The sequence below is a fragment of the Chionomys nivalis genome, chromosome 18, assembly GCF_950005125.1.
Source record: "Chionomys nivalis chromosome 18, mChiNiv1.1, whole genome shotgun sequence".
In the NCBI taxonomy this organism is placed as follows: domain Eukaryota; kingdom Metazoa; phylum Chordata; class Mammalia; order Rodentia; family Cricetidae; genus Chionomys; species Chionomys nivalis.
This window is the reverse complement of record NC_080103.1, coordinates 4,581,359-4,603,566: the sequence shown is the minus strand read 5'-3', so window position 1 is coordinate 4,603,566 and position 22,208 is coordinate 4,581,359. Positions and strand designations below refer to the sequence as shown.

The window sequence follows — 22,208 nt, the reverse complement described above, 5'->3', positions numbered from 1 at the left end:
CTTTTGTTTTTTTACAGTTTCTATAACTCAGGCCAATTTGCTTTTGGAGGTGGGGTTCAAGACAAGATTTCTCTGTTTAACCCTGGCTGTCTTGGAACTCAAACTGTAGACCAGACTGGCCTCTGCCTCCTGAGCACTGGGATTAAAGGTATTGCGCCACCACGACCACGCCTGATTGGCTTTTAAATGTAGTCTTAGAACTTTAAATTTAAGACGTAGCATTTTAAAGTTTAAATATCTCTGCAGTACTGTTTATAATTTTTAATTAAAGTTGTACTCATTGGGGGACTGAAAAAGAAAAAAGAAAAGCATAGTGAGTCAAATAAAAGGCTCTGTGGAAAATTTCAGCAATAGAATGGATCAAGGAGAGGACAGAATGTCTCAAAAGACAGGTGGGAAAAACTGGAACCATTCAACAAGGACAAAGAAAATAATAAATAGCAGTGGAAATTCTAAAATCTGTGATTCCCTGAAAAGTTCACATCTATGGGTAATAAGTATAGAAGAAGAACCTAAGGCATTTTTAAAAGAGTGAGAACACAGAACTTTCAAGAGTGAGGAAGAGAAACCAAGGCAGAAACAGGAGGCACTCAGGACACTAAGCATACCAGAAGAGTTACCTCCCCAGTATGCTGTAACTAAAGCACCAAGCACACAGAATAAAGGTGAGAAAGGAAAGACACACGCAGCATGTTTGTCAGAAAAAGAGCAGATCACTCAGTTGAAACTGTAAATATCAGGAGGCCTGGACAGATGTTCTGAAGTTCTAAAAGACAACTGACAACCAAACAACAACTATTCATCAAAAATAAAAACATTCCATAAAAAAAGAAAGGCTAAAGAGGGTTCTATAGGAAATACTTGAAGGGAAAACAAGTCCATCCATGAAGCCACAGGAAAGAATAACTCATGCTACTGTAACCATTCAGCAAGAAAGGAAGAGGGGAAAAAAAACAGTACAAAATCAACAAAATAATAGGTACCAACACACACCTTTGAATAACTCTAAAGATTAATGGTTGTAACCCCCAATCAGAAGACACAGTCTAGTAGACTGAACCCCAAAAAAGAAACCATCTGTCAACTACCTCTAAGAAATGCATATTAGCACAAAAGACAGACACTGTCTTGTCTGAAAGGAGAGAAAAAGGTATTCAAGCAAGTAGATCTGGAAATGAAGCAGGTGTCAATGATCTGAAGAAATAAACTTCAAACAAAAACTAGCAAGAAAACAACCCTATTCCGATTAAGAGAACATTTCATTAAAAAGGACATTAAGATTCTAAACACATATCCCTCAAACACAGGTGCATCCAATTTCATAAAAGAAATTATATTGATGTAAAGTCACAGATTCATCCAGCACATACCCTACTCTCACCAATTGACAGGTGTTTCTAACAAAAAATAAGCAGAGACATATCTGAATTAAGTGATATCCTATATAAAAGGTACCTAAGAGACCCTAACTATGGAGCATCCATCCACTCCAACACTGCAGAATACACTTTCTTCTCAGAAGCCCATGAGACTTTATCTAAAACAGATCAGATACTAGGACATAAAACCCAATAGAAATAGGGTTTCTGTTAAGAGAAACCCAGAGCAGACACAAGCTCATGGAGATTAAACATACTACAGAATAATGATGAGGTCCTCAAAGAAACCAAAACAAAAATTTTATTAAAAATTTCTAGAATCAAATAAAAACACAATACACCAACTCCTATAGGATAAAATGAGAACAGTCCTAAAGGAAAAGTTTATAACTTTAAATACTCACATTAAAAAACAAACACCACATAGAAATCTGAAACAACTTAATGATATACCTGAGGGTGAAACCCCAAAACAGCCGATCACTAAGGTTAGGGAAGAAATTAATAAAATGGAAACAAACAAAAGCAATATATACAGCCAAAAAGCTGGTCTTAAAAAGACAGAAACAAAAATTAGCTTTTAAGACTGAAAAATTGGTTACTTAACAAGAAAGAAAAACTCTTAACTAAAATAATAAAAAGAGAGAAGGCCAAAATAAAATCAGACCTGAAAAGAGAACCACTATAATGGATACTAATAAAATTCAGAGTATCATTAAGTCTTACCTTAAAAACATATTCTACTAAACTGGGAAATCTTAAAAAAAAAAAAAATTCTAGAGGTATTATGATCTATCAATTAAAATGAAGATGAGGTTTAAAACTGTAAACATATCTCTAACAATGAGATAAAAACAGGAATTAAAACTCTGGCGCATGCTTTTAATCACAGCACTCAGGAGGCAGATGTAGTGCCATTTTATTTATATTTTAATAAAGCTTGCCTGAGGATCAGAAAAGTAAAGCAGCCACACTGGCCAGCCTTACAGATCAGGCAGCTATGACACACACACCTTTAGTCCCAGTAACCACACTAGTTTGCCACAGAAACCAGGCAGCAGTGGTGTGTGCCTTTAATCCCAGACCTAGAGAGGATTATAACACTGGAGGAGACAGCTCTCAGACGTAGTCTCAACCGCATGCTGGGATTCCTGAAGGCAGAATGGCCATTTAGGAATGAGGTAGAAGTAAGAGCCAGTGGCTGGCTGCTTTTCTTTTCTGATCTTCAGGTTGAACCCCAATTTCTGTCTCTGAGTTTTTATTAACTGTGCATTAGGCAGAGACAGAAGGATCTCTGAGTTTGAGGCCAGCCTGGTCTACAAAGCAAGTTCCAGGACAGTCAGGACTATAAAGACAAACCCTGTCTTGAAAAACCAAACACCAAACCAAACCAAATTAAAAAAAACAAAAGAAAACCCCCAAAACTCTCAGCTAAAGAAGACCAGACACAAATGGATTCAATGGTAAATTTTACCAGATCTTTAAAGATGTAACACAGAGAAACCCTGTCTCAAAAACCAATCAACTAACCAACCAACTAAACAAACAAATGGCAAACTTTAGCCACATTATATAATGGGGGGAGACTCCAAAGCATTTCTACTAAAATTGGGACAAAACAAGCATGTGCACTTTCTCCACTAGACAGCAGTCTTAGTGCAGTAAGACACGGGCAGCAAATAAAGGGACACAAAGAGGAAAGAAGTCAGGTACCTGTCTGTGGATGACAGGACTCTATATCCGAGTCCCCAAAGCCTTAGAAAACTCAGAGAACTGATAAAACACTTTAAGTAAAATGGCAGGATACTAAATCAAATCCCTCCCCCCCCCCCGCCCACAAGGCCCCACAAAACAGCCTGCCTTCCTATACACCAATCACAGACCCACTAAAACAGGGATTGGTGGCCACAGGGAAATGTCTCTCCAGTTAAGAACACATACGCTTTTTGCAGAAGATGTAAGTTCAAGTCCAAGGACTCCCGTGTGTAGGCACAACCACCTTTAACTCCAGCTTCAGGGAGATCCTACACCTCTGTCTAGCATGGACGCCTACACTCATAGGCACACACACACTTAAAGCAGCAGAAGAAAGAGGAATAAAAGTAGATAGAGCATGTGTTGAAGTGGAAGGTAGAGTGGGAGATGGATGTGATAATATATTCTATATAGATAGGAGGCTGCTAAAGTATAAGTAAAAATTATTTTCGACAAAAGGAAGTTTTTCAAATGATGTATCAAAATCCAGATATCACAAGTAAAGATTTATGCTGGGCAGAGTGACACATGCTTACAGTGCCTACAATCCCAGCACCAAGAATGCCAAGGCAAGAGGATCTTGAGTCTGAGGTTAGCCTGGATACAAGGCAAGTCTGAGGTGAGCCTAAGTTTAAATAGTGATATTAGTTATGAAAAAAAAATTGTAAATTTTTTACCCAATGCTAGGGATTACATATAGGCCTCATACCTGTTACATAAGCACTTTATCAACTAAACTACATCCAAGCTCCCAAAATGACTTATGAATTGAAAACCATACATTTCTGCATGGAAACTGACAAAGTAATATCTAAAGGAAACTAACCAACTAAAGGTTGGCAAGATGGTCTTGGGGTAAAGGTGCTTGTCAGCAAGCCTGAGAACCAGAGTTTGAGCCCTAGGGCCCATACCCACAATTTACACTCCGAAATCACATACATACTATGGCATGCATGTGTATGCAGACATGCACACACACAATATATATAAATAAAAAAATACAAACTGAAAGAAATTTAAACCCACATTTCGAGAAGCTATGTCACTCCTGCTATTTAGGAAAAATCTTCAGAATTAGCTAAGTTAAAAAAGCACTAGGTAGGCAGAGGCATGCTAGTCTACCTAGTAAGCTCCAGGCAAGCCAGGACTACATAAAGAACAACAGTATATAAAACAATATTATCAATATGGCATTTATAGTTTTAAATGGAGAATATGTATGTAGGAGACATGTACGCGCTTATATATACAAATTTCTAGAAGATATAAAAATGATGCATCGTTTGCTTTCCTGGAAGATTCTTTTCATCAATTTGGTTCTAAACAACATCTTTTTTTTTTTTTTTTTTTTTTTTTTTTTACATTCTTGTTTTATGTGTATGGGTGCTTTTGTACCATATTGATTTAGGTGCCCTTGGAAGCCAGAGCAAGGTGTGTGATACTCTGGAAGCAGAGTTGCAGATGGCTTGGAGTTGCCATGTAGGTATTGGGAATAGAACACAGATCCTTTAGAGGGGCTAATCCATCTCTCCATCCCTAAACACTGCATGATCTTAATGTAGTATGACTATTCTAGCAAATGTAACCCTAAAAATATATTAAATACAAAAATTTCTTCACTTTGCTTCAGGAATTACTTTTCTACCCACAGTATTATCATTATATTACCATGGTATTATCAAGCCAACTTCCTAAATGGGGATTCAGAAATAAATAAGTTTAAATGATGACAGTATATTCAGGAACAATGAGGGGCTAGTATTTGTTGCAAGACCGCCTACTCCCCTCCTGCTAAGGTCTCAATACAAACCAAAGATCCCCCTCATTAGTTTACTGAGATTACTTACAGGGGATGGTGACTCCAAGGAAGCAACACTGGGAAGTCTGTACCTAGCACGGATGATACACAGATGGAGCACTCTTCTAGTCTTCTCCAGCCTACACACTCTAACCCCCCCGATTCCTAGGGCCATGTGCAACCAATGCAGAATGGCTTACAACCCCAATTCCCCTCTGAGGAAAGGTCAACAGTTCACACGCCCAGCTGGGAATAGAAGGCTGGAGAGCTCAACTTAGTGGTAAAGGGGAGGCGAACCTCTGGGTTCAAAACCCAGTACTAATAAATAAAAGGTCATGCTTTTAATCCCAGCACTCTGGAGGCAGACTCAGAGAGGTCTCTCTTGAGTTTGGGGCCAGGAAGGTCTACACAGTAAGTTCCCAGTCAGCCAGAGTGACACAGTGAAACTTTCAGCTGGAAACAACTCAAACAAGAACCAAAAAAGTTCTGGTCAAACCAAGTGGCCTACTCAAGTAAACACAACCCAAGGTGCAGGGTCAAGAGTTCAAGGTAAAACTTGGCTACATAGCAAATTGTTAGACCAACTGCAAGAAACCCTATCTTAACACACTCACACTTTTGGATGCCATAGCAATCCTGCAAAGAACCTGCAGCAAAAATCCTGAAAACATGGAAAAGCCCAAACTTCGGAGTAAAGACTTATGGGTAATAATGGCTAACAAGATGGCTCAGTAAAAGGTGCCTTGACAAGCAAGCCTGATGATCTGAGTTTGATTTCCAGGACCCATAGTGGACTGAGAGAACCAACTCACAAAGTTGTTCTTGAATCTGTACACTCACTACAGGATACACCCCCCTTTCCTAAAATAAAAAATAATAATAATATTGGTAATAAGATAGGTGTGGTGCTGCACATTCCCATCATCTTAGCACCTGTGAGGCTTGCGGATGAGAAATATAAATTCTAGGTCAACATGAGACACATAGAAGACTCTATCACACAAAAAAGAGAATTAGGTACTGGGGAGATGGCTCAGAGGCTAAGAGTGCTTTGTTTGCAAACATGAAGATTTGAGTTCTAATTCCCAGCAAATACACACACAGCTGGGTATGGTCATGGGTGGAGACAGGAAGATTCAGGGGCCTTTCTGATGCCAGCTTAGCTCCGGAGTCAACGAACAACCCCGTTTCCAAGGAATGACATAAACAGTAATAGAACATTTTGTGAGGAGCCACCCCTGCATACTCCATTACAAGATGGCGCCTGCATTCGGCAGCACCAACTGAAATTTCCATCCCTTGTTCTCTGCCTCTCCCGTGGCGTCATATGGGCTGACGAGCTGCAACCAGTCAGAGCGTGACACGTCGGAGGCGAGGACTATTAACCTATAAAAGGATTGGGCTTTGGTCCTCTGGGGTCTCCGCTCTGTAAGCTTATGCTCTCCCTCTCAAGACGCATTAAAGCTTTCTGCAGAAGGATCCTGTGTGTGCCGCGTCGTTCTTGCTGGCGAGACGGTTGCGCGGGACAACATTTGATGCCTAACTTTGGTCTCTGCACACCAATCTACCTGTACACATGCATGTACATACACCACATACACTCAGAAACTTTTAGATAATTTTTTTAAAATAATAAAGAATTAATGACAAGTTAGGGACAGAGGCATGTCTGTACTCCAAGCACCCAGCTGTCTAAGCTAGAAGAGCACATTTCAGGACAGCCTGAGCTACACAGCAAAGACTCTCTTTAACCAAAACAAAACCAAACAAACAAAAAAAGGAAAACGGGGGAGGGGAGTGTTGCTAGACAGATGGCTCAGCTGCTAGACCAAAAGACCCAGGTTGGATTCTTAGAACCCACATGGGGGTACAGTATGTCCAAGGAGGTTCTGATAGCCTCTTCTGGCTTCTGTGAGCACTACATGCATGGTGCACAGACATACATGCAGGTAAAACATCACGGATCACAGAGAATAAGAGTCAAGTCATTTAATACATTGAAGATTACTATTAAATTTCAGATAAAGTGGTAGGCCAATTCTGTCTAGCTCCACCCTTAATACTAATGTATACTCTTGATCCTGTAGAGGACACACATTGTATATATATACCGATACTAAATAATGTAACTAAAACTTCTGGTCAAAAGACTGTCACACAGATTGCTACTGTTATTAGACAGAGCAAAGTTAAGAAAAATCAGTCATGGGCCTGGACAACGGCTCAGTAGTTAAGAGAGCAGGCTGTTCTTCCACTGGACCAGAGTTTAGTTCCCAGTATTCACATGGAGGCTCACAGCTGTCTGTTAAGTTCAATTCTAGGCAATTCCTCACCTTAATCTGACCTTTATGAAACCAGGTATGAGTACATTGAAAAGAGACATGCAAGCAAAACATTAATGTACCTCAAATTATTTATTTTGAGACAATGTCTCACTATATAGCTGATTGGTCTGGAACTCCCCATGTAGACCAAGAGATCTATCTGCTGCTGCCTCCCAAATACTTGAAGCAAGGAATGCACTACCAAGCCCACATTAAATCAATGTTTTTAAACAAGAATAATTAATCATTATGTTTGGGTGTTTTCTGTTTGTTGCTCTGAGTCAGGATCTGCACAGGTTTCCACAGAAGCAAGATCACTGATCTGCAGTGGACCTTAGGAGAAACAGCAACATCAACACCCTATACAACAACTGTCACTTCACAAATGCTCTCATGCTGTAGGTAAATCACACCCTTTCATCCATGTTAAAAGAGAGGTGCTATGATAATTTGTTTTATCTGAGCCTCAATTTATTTTATTAATATGTTCATTCTTTCATTATTGGACAAGATTCAAATCTATATGTCTTAAATATAATCGCCAATTTTTTCCCCATTGTTACACTGGGAGCAACAACAATCTGATCTGGTTTACACAAATTAGCTCCATTTATCATGTCATAATTTTACAAGTAAAAATCCAGGGACAACCAGACATTTGTACCTGTAAGACGGCTCAGCCGTAAGTACACTTGTCTTGAAAGCCTGCCCCGAGTTCAATCCCTAGAAACCATGTGAAGATGGAAAAAATTGACACCAAAATTGTCCTCTGACCTTTAGATGCATGAAACGGCATTCACTAGACACATTCATACACACAAAAATTTAAATATAGACACAATTATGTTGTTATACTTTACCATCCTTTATAGCCTATTTAGAAATAGCTAAAGAGTAGTGCAAACAGAGATTGACAGAGAAATCCAAGGCTGACAATGACCATGTGCAGCTGGAAAGTTCACTCACCCATTCTGAAGGGCGGTGGTCACTCTTCTCGTCTGCCATCTCCCCACTTTTGAGTGCTCTCCTTGAGTGCTTGATGGTTGTTTTTATGGCAGGCCGACACACATAGTTCTCCAAATTTTTTGGAGGCTTTTTAGTTCTCTTAGCCTGAAGGCCAATTTTCAATTTTAAGTTTCCCTCTGAGAAGTTCGTTTCTTTCACTGAAAACTGTTGCTGTGCATTAGTCAAACCATCATCTTTTCCTACTTCACTGCTCCTTTCTCGATTCCGCTTGCGCGGATCCTCTTCTTCTTTCGTGTTACTCTCTATTTCTACTTCTCTCTTGCTGGCCAGAGTGCCAGTATTGATGGTAGAAGGACTCTTCCTTGAAAATCCTTCGGAATCAGAACCCAATCCTAACATAGCAGTATTCCTAGAGTCCATCACAAGTGTGTTATTGCCAAGGAATCTTATAAAACTTTTACAGAACACTGTTCCATAAAAAAATATGGTTTTCCAAAACTTGCGACCAGCATCTCTTTCCCTGCAGGATAGATCATAACAAAAATTTATCAGAAAATAAACAATAATTAATATAAGAAAGGAGCAATAAGGACAGCAGGATAAGCACCAAAAAAATCTGTTAAATCAAAATGTAGTTTAGAATATATACACATTATTTACTTGTGAATTCACTTAAAATTTCGAATTTCTTTTTCTTGTTCTGTAGATGTGAACAAGCTATAATACTGTGGCACAAATCAGACTTTAAGAATCACCATTCCAGCAAAGCATGGAAGTACATTCCTAGATCACAGCACTTAAGGGGCCAAGACAAGAGGATATAAAGTATGAAGCCAGTCACAGGGAGATCTCTCTCCTCAGTGTACGTGCATGTGTATGTATCTGTGTGTATGTGTGCATCTTGCTTTTTGACAAAGAATCTCATGTAGCCCAGGTTGGCCTTGTACTTGGTAATGAAGAGGATCTTAATCTGACCCTGCTGCTTCCAGCCTCCAAGTGCTAAGATGACACGTGAACAACTGTCTTGAGATTGTAGCCGTTAAAGTGATGCAAGTCTTTAAGACTGGCATGACGGAGGGCTACACGGAGAAATCTTGTCTAGAAAAAGCCAAAACAAAACATAAAAATCATTATAAACAAGCTAAGAAACTTCTGCAACTGATGTCCAAATACAAATACAACAAAGAAATAACTGCGAATCCGATTCTCCTTTCTTCACCTCCCTCTCAGACAGGGTCTGCCTGTAAACCTCAAATTCCTCCTTCCTCAGTCTCCAGAATGCTAAAATTAAAAATGCTACTGAAAAAAAACATGGGATAAAACCGGACTCTCGAAATGTGGTGGACAATGAGAGCTGACGAGAGGCCAAGGAGAATGGCACAGGAACTTTCAACTGGCGATAGATCGAGAGAGAGACAGAGACCCAAATTGGAGCAACGGTCTGAGCTCTTAAGGTCCAAATGAGGAGCAGAAGGAGGGAGAACATGAGCAAGGAAATCAGGACCACGAGGCGTGCACCCACCCACTGTGACAGTGGAACTGATCTATTGGGAGCTCTTCAAGGCCAGCTGGACTGGGACTGAATAAGCATGGGTTGAAACTGGACTCTCTGAACATGGCGGACAATGAAGGCTGATGAGAAGCCAAGGACAATGGCACTAGGTTTCGATCCTAATACATGAACTGGCTTTGTGGGAGCTTAGCCTGTTTTGATGCTCACCTTCCTGGGCCTGGATGGAAGTGGGAGGACCTTGGTCTTCCTGTAGGGCAGGGAATTTGGACTGCTCTTCAGTATCGAGAGGGAGGGGGAATGGACTGGGGGGAGGAGAAGAGGAGTGGGGATGGGGGAGGGGAGTGGGGGGAGGGGGCAATGTGTGGGAGGAGGGGAGGGAAATGGGAAACGGGGAGCAGTTGGAAATTTTAATTAAAAAAGAATAAAAAAAAATAAAAAAAATAAAAAAAATAAAAATGAGCACCATTATGTCTGGCACAAGACTTTAATTTTAAAGGAATATATTTTCTACATTTTTTTTATTTTCTACATTTTTTAACAAAATCCATTTTTATTAAAAAAAATAAAGAATTATTTTACTGGTTTTATGTTGGTTTCAAACATTTCATTTTAAAAACTGTCAGGATTATAGATGGAGAGACAGGGAGCCTTGATCTGCTGAGCTACCTCACTGCTTCCCCTTATTTTGAGTTAGTGCTTCTCAAAAAACCTCACACTCACCAATCTAGCTAGGCTAACTGGCCAATGAACTGAAAGATCCACCCGTCCCCGCCCCTCTCCCACCCCAGGAATTACAGCTCAGCTTCTGTAAGTGCTAGGGATATGATCTCAAGTCCTCATGCTTGTGCACCAAACACTCACCCATCTCCCCAGTCCTAATTCATTATTCTTAATATATCCCATTATTAATTTAACAAATATTTTCTGAGGGCCTCAAAATTATCTTGAGAACCGTATGACTCAGTAAGATATATTACCAGTCAAACAAATACTGCTATCACAAACTTTAACTTAGAAAGGAAACAAACAACTTATCATATAAATACAGTTATAATGTAAAAGTGTAATAAAAAATGTGTTAGTTATTATGGCATATTATGTAAAGGAACAGGAAAAAGAAGTTACCAAAGTAAATAGCATGTATGTGAAAATTCCCTAATGATGAGAAGGAGCACAAAATGAAACTGGGAAGACAACAGAAACTGCTTACAAACTGTCTCGTTACAAACTGGCTCTTAAGGATCTGGATAATCCTAGTGCACAAACATGCAAGCACACAAAACACCAATAACACATAAAATAAATAAGTATTTGAAAGAAATAGTTCAATAATAAGGGTATTAAACTTTAGGTACCTGTGAAACATTTAAGTGTACCCAGCAAACTTCTAGAAATAGACGCACAAAATACACTGTACACACAGAGCATTACTTTAACCAAACACATACCGAAAACTTAATGTTATTAAGTTGTCTTTGTTTTGAACTTGATAAAGGCAATTAACAAATTTAAAATTGCTACATTAGTATATATTTTAAAATATACAGTACTCAATAAAAATATGGGTAATCACTGTTAATTCTACAATGTAGCAACTTAAATATTTTTACTTGACAAATATATTACCCTTAAGACAATTTGATCTTATTTCTATGAGAAGTTTGACTTTGTTTTATTTCTTGAAATAATGTCTCCCTACTCACAATGTAGTCCTGGATGACCTGCAATTTGTAACAATCTTCCTGTTTCTACCTCTCCAATGTTACCATTACTGACAGTTAACTTTCACTAAGGAACTTACTTTGTTTTTGTTTTTTTTTTTTTTCAGAAACCTTGAAGCCTAGGATAGCTTTAAACTCAATGCAATCTTTATGCCTTCATCTCTCCAGTGCCAAGATTGAAGGTATAAACCACACCCAGTTTATGATAAATTTGTGTTTTCTTCTATAGACTTCTTTAAACAAAATTAGTGACTGCAACTACTCCCTTTGTCAACATTAAAACGCAGATACAAATGAACGAAGACTTTAAAACTCAATATGCACATAGTACATGATTTATATAAAGTACCCTAGGTTTTATTTTCTTTAAAAATCCTACAAAGATCTTTTTAAATTTATGTGTCTCTGTTGGTCTATGTGTGTGTACACACCCACATGTGTGGGAATGCCTGTAGAGGCCAGAAGACAACATGAGATCCACTGGAACCTACTTTCACATGGGTGCTGAGAACTGAACTCTGGTCCTACACAAGAGCTGCAGTGTTCTAACCATTTATTCATCTCTCCAGCTTCCTCTTTAAAATTCTTGTAGATGGTCAATACAATTTACTAGGATACTGGATACAGCAAGTTAGGTGAATAATCCTGTACTTAAGGAAGGAGACAGGCATAAGCCAGGCAGAACATTAAGTGTCAAACTCCTGGGGAAGAAGTATTTTGATTACGTTTGAGAAACATATAGGAAAACTTTGCCTTCCATTTCTTGAACAGAGTCTGAAAAGAGATAGAAGATGAGAAGAGATGGAAACAGAAAGATGCTGTAAATTTGAGTCCAGCCTGGACTATACAATGAGTTGAAGGCAAGCCTAAATAAAGTTACAGTGTAAAACTGTACCTTAAAAAACATCATTATTTAGCTAGGCAGTGGTGGTGCACACCTTTAATCCCAATACTCAGAACAGAGGCAGGTAGAGATTGAGGCCAGCCTGGTTTGAATAATGAGTTCCTAGATAGCCAGGGCTATGTAGAGGGACCCTGCCTCAACCAAAACAAACCCAAACAAAAAACCCACCCTACCACTGATTAAATTTAAAAAAAAAAAAAAAACCTTTATATGTTATAAATATGTATGTCTGTGTACCACATGCATGCCTGGTGCCCAGAGAGGCCAGAAGGTGGTCCCCTGGAACTGAAGTTACAGTGTGAGCCATTATGTGGGTGCTGGTAATCAAATGTGGGTACTCTGGATGAGCAGCCCATACTCTCAACCACTGTGCCATCCCTCTATCCCTTTAGTCTCAAAAAGAAGACACCTCTCTCTCTTTCTTCCTTTTTCTCTCCCTCTCCCCTCACCGCACACCTCTGGTATTTAGAGGTAGAGATTCTTTGTTTAGCCCTGGCTGTCCTGAAACTCACTGTGTAAACCAGACTGGCCTTGAACTCCAGAGATTGATTGCCCCTGCCTCCAGAGTGTTTGTATTAGGAGTTGTGCGCAACCATACTTGGCAAAACATTTCATTTACAACAACTTGCCTAATAATTTGCGATCATTCCTGACTCCCTTCTATCTCTCAATCTCTTTCTATATGCATTCCATCAGCTAATGTCAGTTTCATTCTCAAAACATGCAGTCGTTTCTCACTACTTCAATAACTACTTCAAGAATTACTTTGCTCTGTCTGTCAAAAGTAGTAGTGTTTTTAATAATTTGATATACTGCAGAACATTCAAATTTGGGCCAATAAAGATGGCTCAGCATGTAAAAAAGGCAGCTGATACTCAAGACAGATGACCTGAGTTTGATCTCTGGAACAAGGATCTCTGAAAGAACAGAAAGTCATGGAACCCATGAGAACTATAACTAAGCACTTAACCTCTCAGGTATGCACACAATAATAAAAATTTTAAAAACAAATAAAATCTGTTATCAAATGGCAATGACTATGCTTATTAATTTTATCAAACAAACCCAAAAAAGTTGAAACTCCCTGAAATACATACTGCAGTATTATCTGGTAGTCAATAAAATGAGAAGTTTTAATTTTTATTTCATTTATCTTTTTGTATATGTGCAATGTATACACAAAGGTGTGTGGTCTGTCTCTTTCCCTCTTTCTACCTTATTCCTTTGAGAGTTTGTGTCTGTGTAGGGTGGAAGACAACTTTAGGGAATTAGTTCTGTAGGTCCCAGAAATCATACTCAGATTTGCAGCAAGCCATCTTACAAGCCTACATAAAAAGAAACAAAACTGAAAAAAAACAGAATCTCACTGTGTGTCCTTAGCTGCCCTGGAACTTGCTATGTATGTTGACCTTGAACTCACAGATTCACCTGTCTCTGTCTCTGCTTCCAGGATGCCAGAATTAAAGGCATGTACCACCAAGTCTATCTCACTATCTCACCAAAATTCACCCCCAAAATAAGGAGAGTAATAAATGACAGTTGACACCCTGTTTTCATCATTATACAATGTGCACATACTGAAATAATCAGTCTATAATATATGCAATTATGTCAACAGAAAACGAATGATGTGGCAGAGGAAGGAAACAATGACATGTTACCAATGTCTACAAACTTCTAGGATGCTAACCTTTCCTCTTACCTCTCTAGTAGTCAATTCTAAGTCTCACCTGCTGGTTTGGCTTGGGTCTACCAGCTCTCTGAATATTGGTAGCCCTGGGAGCCCTTTCCTACTTTAAATTCTATCTAAGTATTAAATTACACAGTATATGACTTTTAAACTCCAGACTCAACAGAGCCTGTTCAGTATTTTTGCAAAGCCCATTCCTTCTCTGATCTCTTTAACTGTATTCAATCTCTGTAACTGTATTACCACCAGCTGCTCAAGTCAGAAACCTGGCAATCATCCTGAATTTTTTAGCTATCCCCAACTTTCAACCTAATCTAACACCAAAATTCACCAATAACTGGCTGTTTATACCCCATCGTTTTCAATTCCACTGCTACCGATGTTTAAAAACTTTTTTTTTTTTTTTTTTTTTTTTTTGCCTAGGACACAGAAAAGACTTCTAATTTTTTGACCTGGTGCACGATAATTCTGTATTCTGTCAATTATGTTTTAAATAAATGCTGATTGGCCAGTAGCCAGGCAAGAAGTATAGGTGGGACAACCAGACAGGAAGTAGAGGTAGGGCAATGAGAACAGGAGTATTCTGGGAAGAAGAAAGTTCTTTCTGCAGTCCTGTTCAGACATCGAAGAAGAAAGATGTGACCTGCCCTACCGAAAAAGGTACTGAGCCATGTGGCTAACATAGATAAGAATAATGGATTAATGTAAGTTACAAGAGTTAATAAGAAGCCTAGGCTAATGGGCCAATCAGTTTATAACTTATTAGACCTCTGTGTGATTTTCTTTGGGGCTTACAGGTTGTGGGAACTGGGCAGGACAGAAACCCCAGCAAGCAGGCCCTCATGTTGGTCTATCTACCTTGTTTTCCCTTTAGGTTTAAATTATAGCCAATAAATAAATAAATTAATTAATTAATTAAAAAGTTCTAGAAAATGCCATTTTTATACTTAAAACTATACTTTTTTGAACTCTCCTTTCAGGGTGAGGGCTGGAGAGATAGCTTAGTGGTTTTATTGTGAGCAAGAGAGATGGCTTAAGGGTTAGGAGCACTGGCTGCTCTTCCAGAGAACCCGGGTTCAATTCCCAGCATCCACATGGCAGCTCACAGCTGTCTATAACTCCAGTTCAGGGGGATTGGACACGTTTCAGGGCCAATGCATATAAAATAAAGTTAAATAAATTAAAAAGAAATCTTTCAGATATAAAAGCTCTCAACCCCAAATGTAACTAATAATGTGCTAGCAGCACGGCAGAGTACTTTTATCACACACTGTGCAGAGGGAGCATGTACAAGCTCACACTGTGCAGAGGGAGCATGTACAAGCTCACACTGTGCAGAGGGAGCATGTGCAAGCTCACACTGTGCAGAGGGAGCATGTGCAAGCTCACACTGTGCAGAGGGAGCATGTGCAAGCTCACACTGTGCAGAGGGAGCATGTGCAAGCTCACACTGTGCAGAGGGAGCATGTACAAGCTCAAAATCTTTTGAGTTTTCCTGTGCGAGCACGGGCTGTTGTCAGCGCTCGTGCGCTTGTTGAGAAGTGCACAGGATGGCACTTTACAGACCGTCAGTGCTTATTTTGGTTGTAACTGCTCTTCTATATGGAGACTCAGTGTTTCTCACTGTGCTGGTAATAGAGCAAGAGTCAACAAACAACCCAAAAACCAAATTCTGGTAACACCTATGGTATTTGTGTTCTACATATCTTTTTCCTTCCATCAGAACATATACTTACTCTTTGTGTGGCACTTTCTTCCAATCTCTGCCCAGATTACTTCTGCTCCCAACCAATCAAAAGCACTAGGAATCAAATGCAGGGAATCAGGCTTGGTGACAAGCATCCTTACCCACCCAGCAATCTTGCTGTCCTCTAATATTCCATTTCTATAAAAGTTTTCTGTGGAAGAACTGAAACCTTCACTCACCGACAATAGCAATGTAAAATGGTGTTGGGAGTGTTTGGTAGCTCTTCAAAGGTTAAGCAATTGTCATATGACCCTGACAATTTCACTCTTAAATACATACCCAAGACAAATGAAAATAGACACACACACAAATGTTTACAGCAGCTTTATCAGATGGGTAGAGTCTGCCTACAATACCAGCATCTATAGAGCAGAGGCAGGAGGGTCACTGAGTTCCAGAATGACTTGGTCTAGCATTAAGCAAGTTCTAAGTCCTAGATCAGCCAGCACAACATGGTGAGATACTGTGCCCAAGGCAGGAAAAAAAGAGAGCTGGAGAGATGACTCAGTGGTTAAAAGCAGTTGTTGCTCTTGCAGAGAGGATCCAGGTTTGGGTCCCAGCACCCACATGGTGGTTCACAACCATCTCTAATTTCAGTTCCAGGGGATCTAATGCCCTCTTCCAACTCCACATGCACACACACATGCAAGCAAACACTCATACATATAAAAATAAAGGAAGTATATTTTGAAAGTAATTTTAAAAAGAACTTAGTACTGATAATACTAAAACATTGATGAACCTTCAAAACATGCTAAATTAAAGTCAGTTCCATGAGACATGATAGCCCATGTCTTGAATTCCCAGCACTCAGGAGGCAGAGGCAGGTGGATCTCTGTGTTTGAGGCCAGCCTGGTTCACAGAGTGAGTTCCAGGACAGCCAGGGCTACACAGAGAAACTCTACCTGCTGTTGTTTTGGAGGGTTGGGGGGGGGTGACGACAAAAATCCAGGCAGATATATAGAAAAGAAATTTGTAGTTACTGCTAGGGCAAAGGGAGAATATGTGAGATAGGGAAGGACTGTTAATAGATACTGTGATGAAATATTTTTAAATAATATTATATATAGTGACTAAGCAGTCATATAACCATGTGGCTGTATTAAAAGCCATTCATTTGTACATTTCAGTTAATTTGCATTGATCCTCCTGCCTGCCCCTGAGTACTAGGATTAGACTTATGTACCATCATGCCTGACACTTCCCACAGGGTAATACCTTTCCTCTCCCCACCTTGGACAAAAGCACCATGCTGTACTGTAACACATTAGTTAACAGGACTCTTAAACTGTAAAATTCTTGAAGGAAAAAAAATTGTCTTTTCTTTACCCCTAAGCTCAATGTTATTTTAAAAAAACCTGATGGATCAAACTTAAGTACTTCATGGAAGGAAGTCTTTTCCCACTTTGTACAGAAGCAGAATATGAAAGGCCTGTATGGTAGTGCACACCTTTAATCCCAGGACTCAGGAGGCAAAGGAAGGCAGATCTCACAGAGATCCAAGCCAGCAAGAGCTACAAATGGAGACCCTGTCTCAAAGTAAATATAAATAAATTCAATTAAAAGTTTGAGGGGTACTAGGAGATTCCTCAGCAATTGTTGGTCTTGCAGAGGAATTGGGTTCAGTTCCCAGCACTGACATGGTGGTTCACAACCATCTGAACTCCAATTCCAGGGGATCAGATCCCCTTTTCTGATCTCCATGGACACTAGGCACACGCATACATGCAAGCAAAATACTCAATATATGTAAAATAACTTTTTCATAGCAGAATACAGGAGCAGGGACATAGCTCAGTGAGTAAGAGCAATTGCTGCAGGCACCAAGATTTGAGTTGAATGTAAAAGCCAGACATGGCTATCTGTACCCTCAACACTGGGACGGAGAGAGACGGGCAGATATTAGGGCTCACTGGCCAGGCAGTCTAGCTGAAACGACAAGCTTCTGGTTTAGTAGGAGACCCTGTCTCAAGTGAGTAAGATAGGCTGAAAGATACGTTGCTTCCTCCTTTGGCCTTCACATCCTCATATACATGCACAACACACACACACAATGAGGTAAGTATTACTCCTGTACAAGTCCTTTTCAATTAGTAGATTCCATATTGCAAACGGATAATTTATTTGATATGATACTGCATGTTGACCTAAGTGGTTATTCACTTGGGAGAAAACAAAATTAGATGCATTCTTTATGTCCTTTAAAACAAACAGGCTGGGAGAGATGAGTACTGGCTTCTCTTCTAGAGGACCAATGATTACAAGTACCCATCTGGCAGCTCACAAGCATCTGAACCCCAGGTCCAGGGAATCATCCAACATTCTCTCCCGGCCTCCAGGAACCAGTCACTCATGTGGTGCACAGACATACATGCAAGCCAAGCACCCATATTTATAAAATAAAAATTTAATAATTTTAACTTTAAAGTACTTGCCTAAGTATAACCAAAGACCTGAGGGCTCAACCTCTAACACTGAAAGTGTTGGTAGGACAGCAAGATGGAAAATGTATAACTTTTCTCAAAGATCACACAAGCAAGTAAAATAAACATAGTTCTTAGCTGTACAGAAGCGACCCTGTTTTGTTAACCTGTTTCTCAGTTGTCTCTCACATACACATGGTCCAACATGGAGAGAGAGGAAAAGAATTAAATACCTGGAGTGTCTCAGACATGGCAGTATACAGTTCTAATAACAGAAGCAGGAGGACTGGTACAAGTTAAAGACTAGCCCAGTCTATATAGCCAGTCCCCAGGCTAGTCAGGTGTACACAGTAAGAACCAATCAGAAAAGACTATCTGTGAGGAGAAAGAAAAACTAAGGGAGACAGATTCCCTAGAACAGAAGTTATAGACAGTTGTGAGTCACAACCAATCATCTCTGCAGCTCATTGAGAAAAAAGCTTTTGAGTAAGTCAGCAGTCTTGTGCAACAATGCTTGTTAGGATTACATTTCATTTATTGTGCAGGGGTGGGCATGCACATGCAACATCATGCATATGGATACCAGAGGACAACTGAAGGAGCTAGTTCTCTCCTGTCACCATGAGATAGATCCTTTAGCTAGGTGGTAAGCACATTAACTGTCCAAGCCATTCCACCAGTCCATATCTGCTGTTTGTATTTAAAGATCCACTTTATCTTAAATTATACGTGTGCGTGAGAGCAGGTATCTATGCAGTCCAAAAGAAGGCATCAAATGAGCTGGACTGGAGATGGTTGTGAGATGTCCAATGTGGGTGCTAGCAATCAAATGCAGCTCCTCTGCTACGGCACTATGAGCTCTTAACCACTGAGTCACTTTTCTGACACACACACGCACATCTTAGTTTTTATTTGATTTGAGACAGACTCTCTATACAGATATGGAAGGTCTGGAACTCTGCTTTGAACTCACAAAGGTCTGTTTGCTTGTGCCTCCCAAAGGTCTGTGGCATAACACCCAGTTACTTTTTAGTTTTTTTAAAGATTTACTTTAATTATATGTGTGTGTGTGTGCTTTTTCTTCATGCATGTCTAGGCACCATCTGTGTACAGCACATGAAGAGGTCAGAAGAGAGTGTCTGATGCCTGGAACTGTGAGCTGCCATGCTGGGGGCGGGGAGGGGGATGATGACAGGGATGACTGGGAATCTAACCTTGGTTCTCTGAAAGAGCAGTAAGTACTCATAAGCACTAAGCCACCTCTCCAGTTCCCACTTATGGCTTTTTTTTTTAACAGTAATAAATCAAAAATGTAAGCTTTAGAATTGTATATGACACGATCTAACAATTAACTGGCTTTTTTGGGGGGAGACAGGCTATCATGCTGTAGCCCTGGCTGTCCTGGAACTCAGTAGACCAGGTTGGCTTCAAACTAGAAGATCTGCCTACCTCTGCCTCCCAAGTGCTGGGATTAGAGGCTTGTGCCCTTAAACCTAGCACAATGAACTGACTTTAAAAATACTTGCTAATGTGAACAAAAGCTTTACCTTGTTCTATAATTACTTGATTTTCTTCCTTAAAATTAAACATATATACACATAAATAGCTTAAGTTTCTTCAATAAAAAAGCAATTGTTCATTATTATTTATCTCTTTCTGCATCTAAACATTAACCTCCCAACCTGTTATCATTTAGTTGGATCTTCTCTGAAAACATATACTAATATTCACCCAGTGGTTATTCTATATGATTGACTCAAGCCCTTTGAGACCTATTTTTCAAATATCAATTATTCATTTCTTCTTTTCAAAGATAATCTTTTAAATTTCTTGCATTTGCCCTAATTGGACTTAGTCAGGAAATAAAATATTTAAACTCTGGAGTTTTCACTTTCAGCAGAAACGCATTAGGAAGTCTACCATTTACACTAAGAAGCCAAAACAAGGGGCTGGAGAGATGGCTCAGAGGTTAAGAGCATTGCCTGCTCTTCCAAAGGTCCTGAGTTCAATTCCCAGCAACCACATGGTGGCTCACAACCATCTGTAATGGGGTCTGGTGCCCTCTTCTGGTCTGCAGGCATACACACATAATAAATAAATATTTAAAAAAAAAAAAAAAAGAAAGAAAAGAAAAAGAAGCCAAAACAAAACTAATTTAGAATTGATACACTGTCCTCCTTAAAACAAACAAAACTGAGACTAGGTATAAAATACAGAAAAAAGAATAAAATGCAGAGCCAAAGATTAAGTCAACAACTCATGCCTTATTTACTATGGAACTAAACATGCGATATGAACAAAAGATAGAAACCATAGTTATGAAGATGGCTCAGAGGGTAAATAAAGGCCCCTGAAGCTAACTAAGCCTGATAACCCTTTAAGAGATCAGACTTCTGAAAGTTGTCCTCTGAATTCCACATGTGTGTGAGCATGCACACAAAAATACACACTAAATTCTTATAAAGAAAGAAAGAAAACGTGAAATGTTAACTGCTGGTGGAACTGGCAATCATCTCCACTAGAGCATAACTGCCAGCCATTTTAGTGGGAAGTATATTTAACAGTCACTCGAGGTCAGGAACACCAGACCCCCTGAGCAAAATGGCAAGATCCTATCTTAAAAAACAAAAACTAGGCTAAGTATGATGATAATCCCAGCATTCCGGAGGTTGAGGCTGAAGGATAAAGTTTAAGACAAGACTTAAGTTAAATAGGCAAGTCTGAACTAAGAATGAGATCCAAATAAATAAATTTAGGCAAATGAATAAATTCTACTTTAAGAATAAAATGTCAGTTTTCTGAAACATCTTCTCACTCAAGGGCAGCATTTACTTTCATTTTCTTGCTTTTGTTTACCATGGGTTGTAAGGTAGGTAAAAAAACCAAAAGTACCAACTCCCCAAGTACCCATACATAGTGCTCACAATCAGATTTTCAATATCAAAACAATGTGTTTCATTCTTGTAAATAGCAAGTTGCCTTGAGACTGAACTATTCAGCTCTCATTCAATGTCTCCAATGCCAACTCATTTTTCTGTGTAATTGGATTCCACTAGAAAATGGTTTTTAACATCTTGTTAGTATGACTAAAACAATAAAAAAGTATCAACATATTATTTGTCACTTGGAATGTGATAAACCTGACACGCTTTTCTGATTAATCAGCAAACATCTAAGAGCAGTCATGTGAATTTCTATTCACCTCAGTTTTTTTCTTAAATGGCAGAGAATTCCCTACTGACAAAATAGAAGTAACTGGTATAAGTGATTTAATTCCAACTATCATCAGATAGAATATTTAAGAGTTATTGCCGGGCGGTGGTGGCGCACGCCTTTAATCCCAGCATTTGGGAGGCAGAGGCAGGCGGATCTCTGTGAGTTCGAGACCAGCCTGGTCTACAACAGCTAGTTCCAGGACAGGCTCCAAAACCACAGAGAAACCCTGTCTCGAAAAACCAAGAGTTATAATAACCTATCTAGGGAGAATGATTTTCAATATAAGGATGAAAGAGTAGAGGGCAGGAGAGATGGCTGTAGTTAAGAGCACTGGTTCTGGCTTACACAGGCACATAATATACAAGTAATAAGGACTACACACAAGTAAAACATCCATACACATAAAACTTTTCTTAAAATTAAAAAATATTCTAGTGTGGTGGCACATACCTTTAATCACAGCACTCAGGAGGTAGAGGCAGGCAGATCTCTGTGAGCTGAAGAACAGCCTGGTCTACGGAGTGAGTTCTGGGACAGTTAAGGCTATTACACAGACAAACCCTGTTTTGAAAAACAACAACAAAAGAACAAGAGGGAGGGAGGGAGGGAGGGAGGGAGGGAGGGAGGGAGGGAGGGAGGGAGGAAAAAAGATTTCTGAGGCAAGCATGGTGGCACATGCCTATAATTCCAGCACTTGGAAGATCAGGAGTTCTAAGTTTCAGGCCAACCCCAGTTACATGAGATCCTATCTACAAAATAAACAAATCTAAAA

General features: G+C 39.5%; 1 protein-coding gene across 5 annotated transcripts in view; it reads right to left on the bottom strand.

The window, feature by feature from the left end:
* Ash1l (ASH1 like histone lysine methyltransferase) overlaps positions 1–22,208 on the bottom strand; it is a 157,737-nt gene that overhangs the window by 128,456 nt on the left and 7,073 nt on the right. For 4 of the 5 annotated variants that reach the window (XM_057793376.1, XM_057793374.1, XM_057793373.1 and 1 more), the window contains exon 2: positions 8,223–8,742. In XM_057793376.1, coding sequence (XP_057649359.1) covers positions 8,223–8,642 — 420 coding nt within the window. In that variant the 5' untranslated portion in view covers positions 8,643–8,742. Of the gene's footprint in view, positions 1–8,222; positions 8,743–15,786; positions 15,840–22,208 lie in introns of those variants that run through there. The other variant, XM_057793375.1, reaches the window with a different exon arrangement.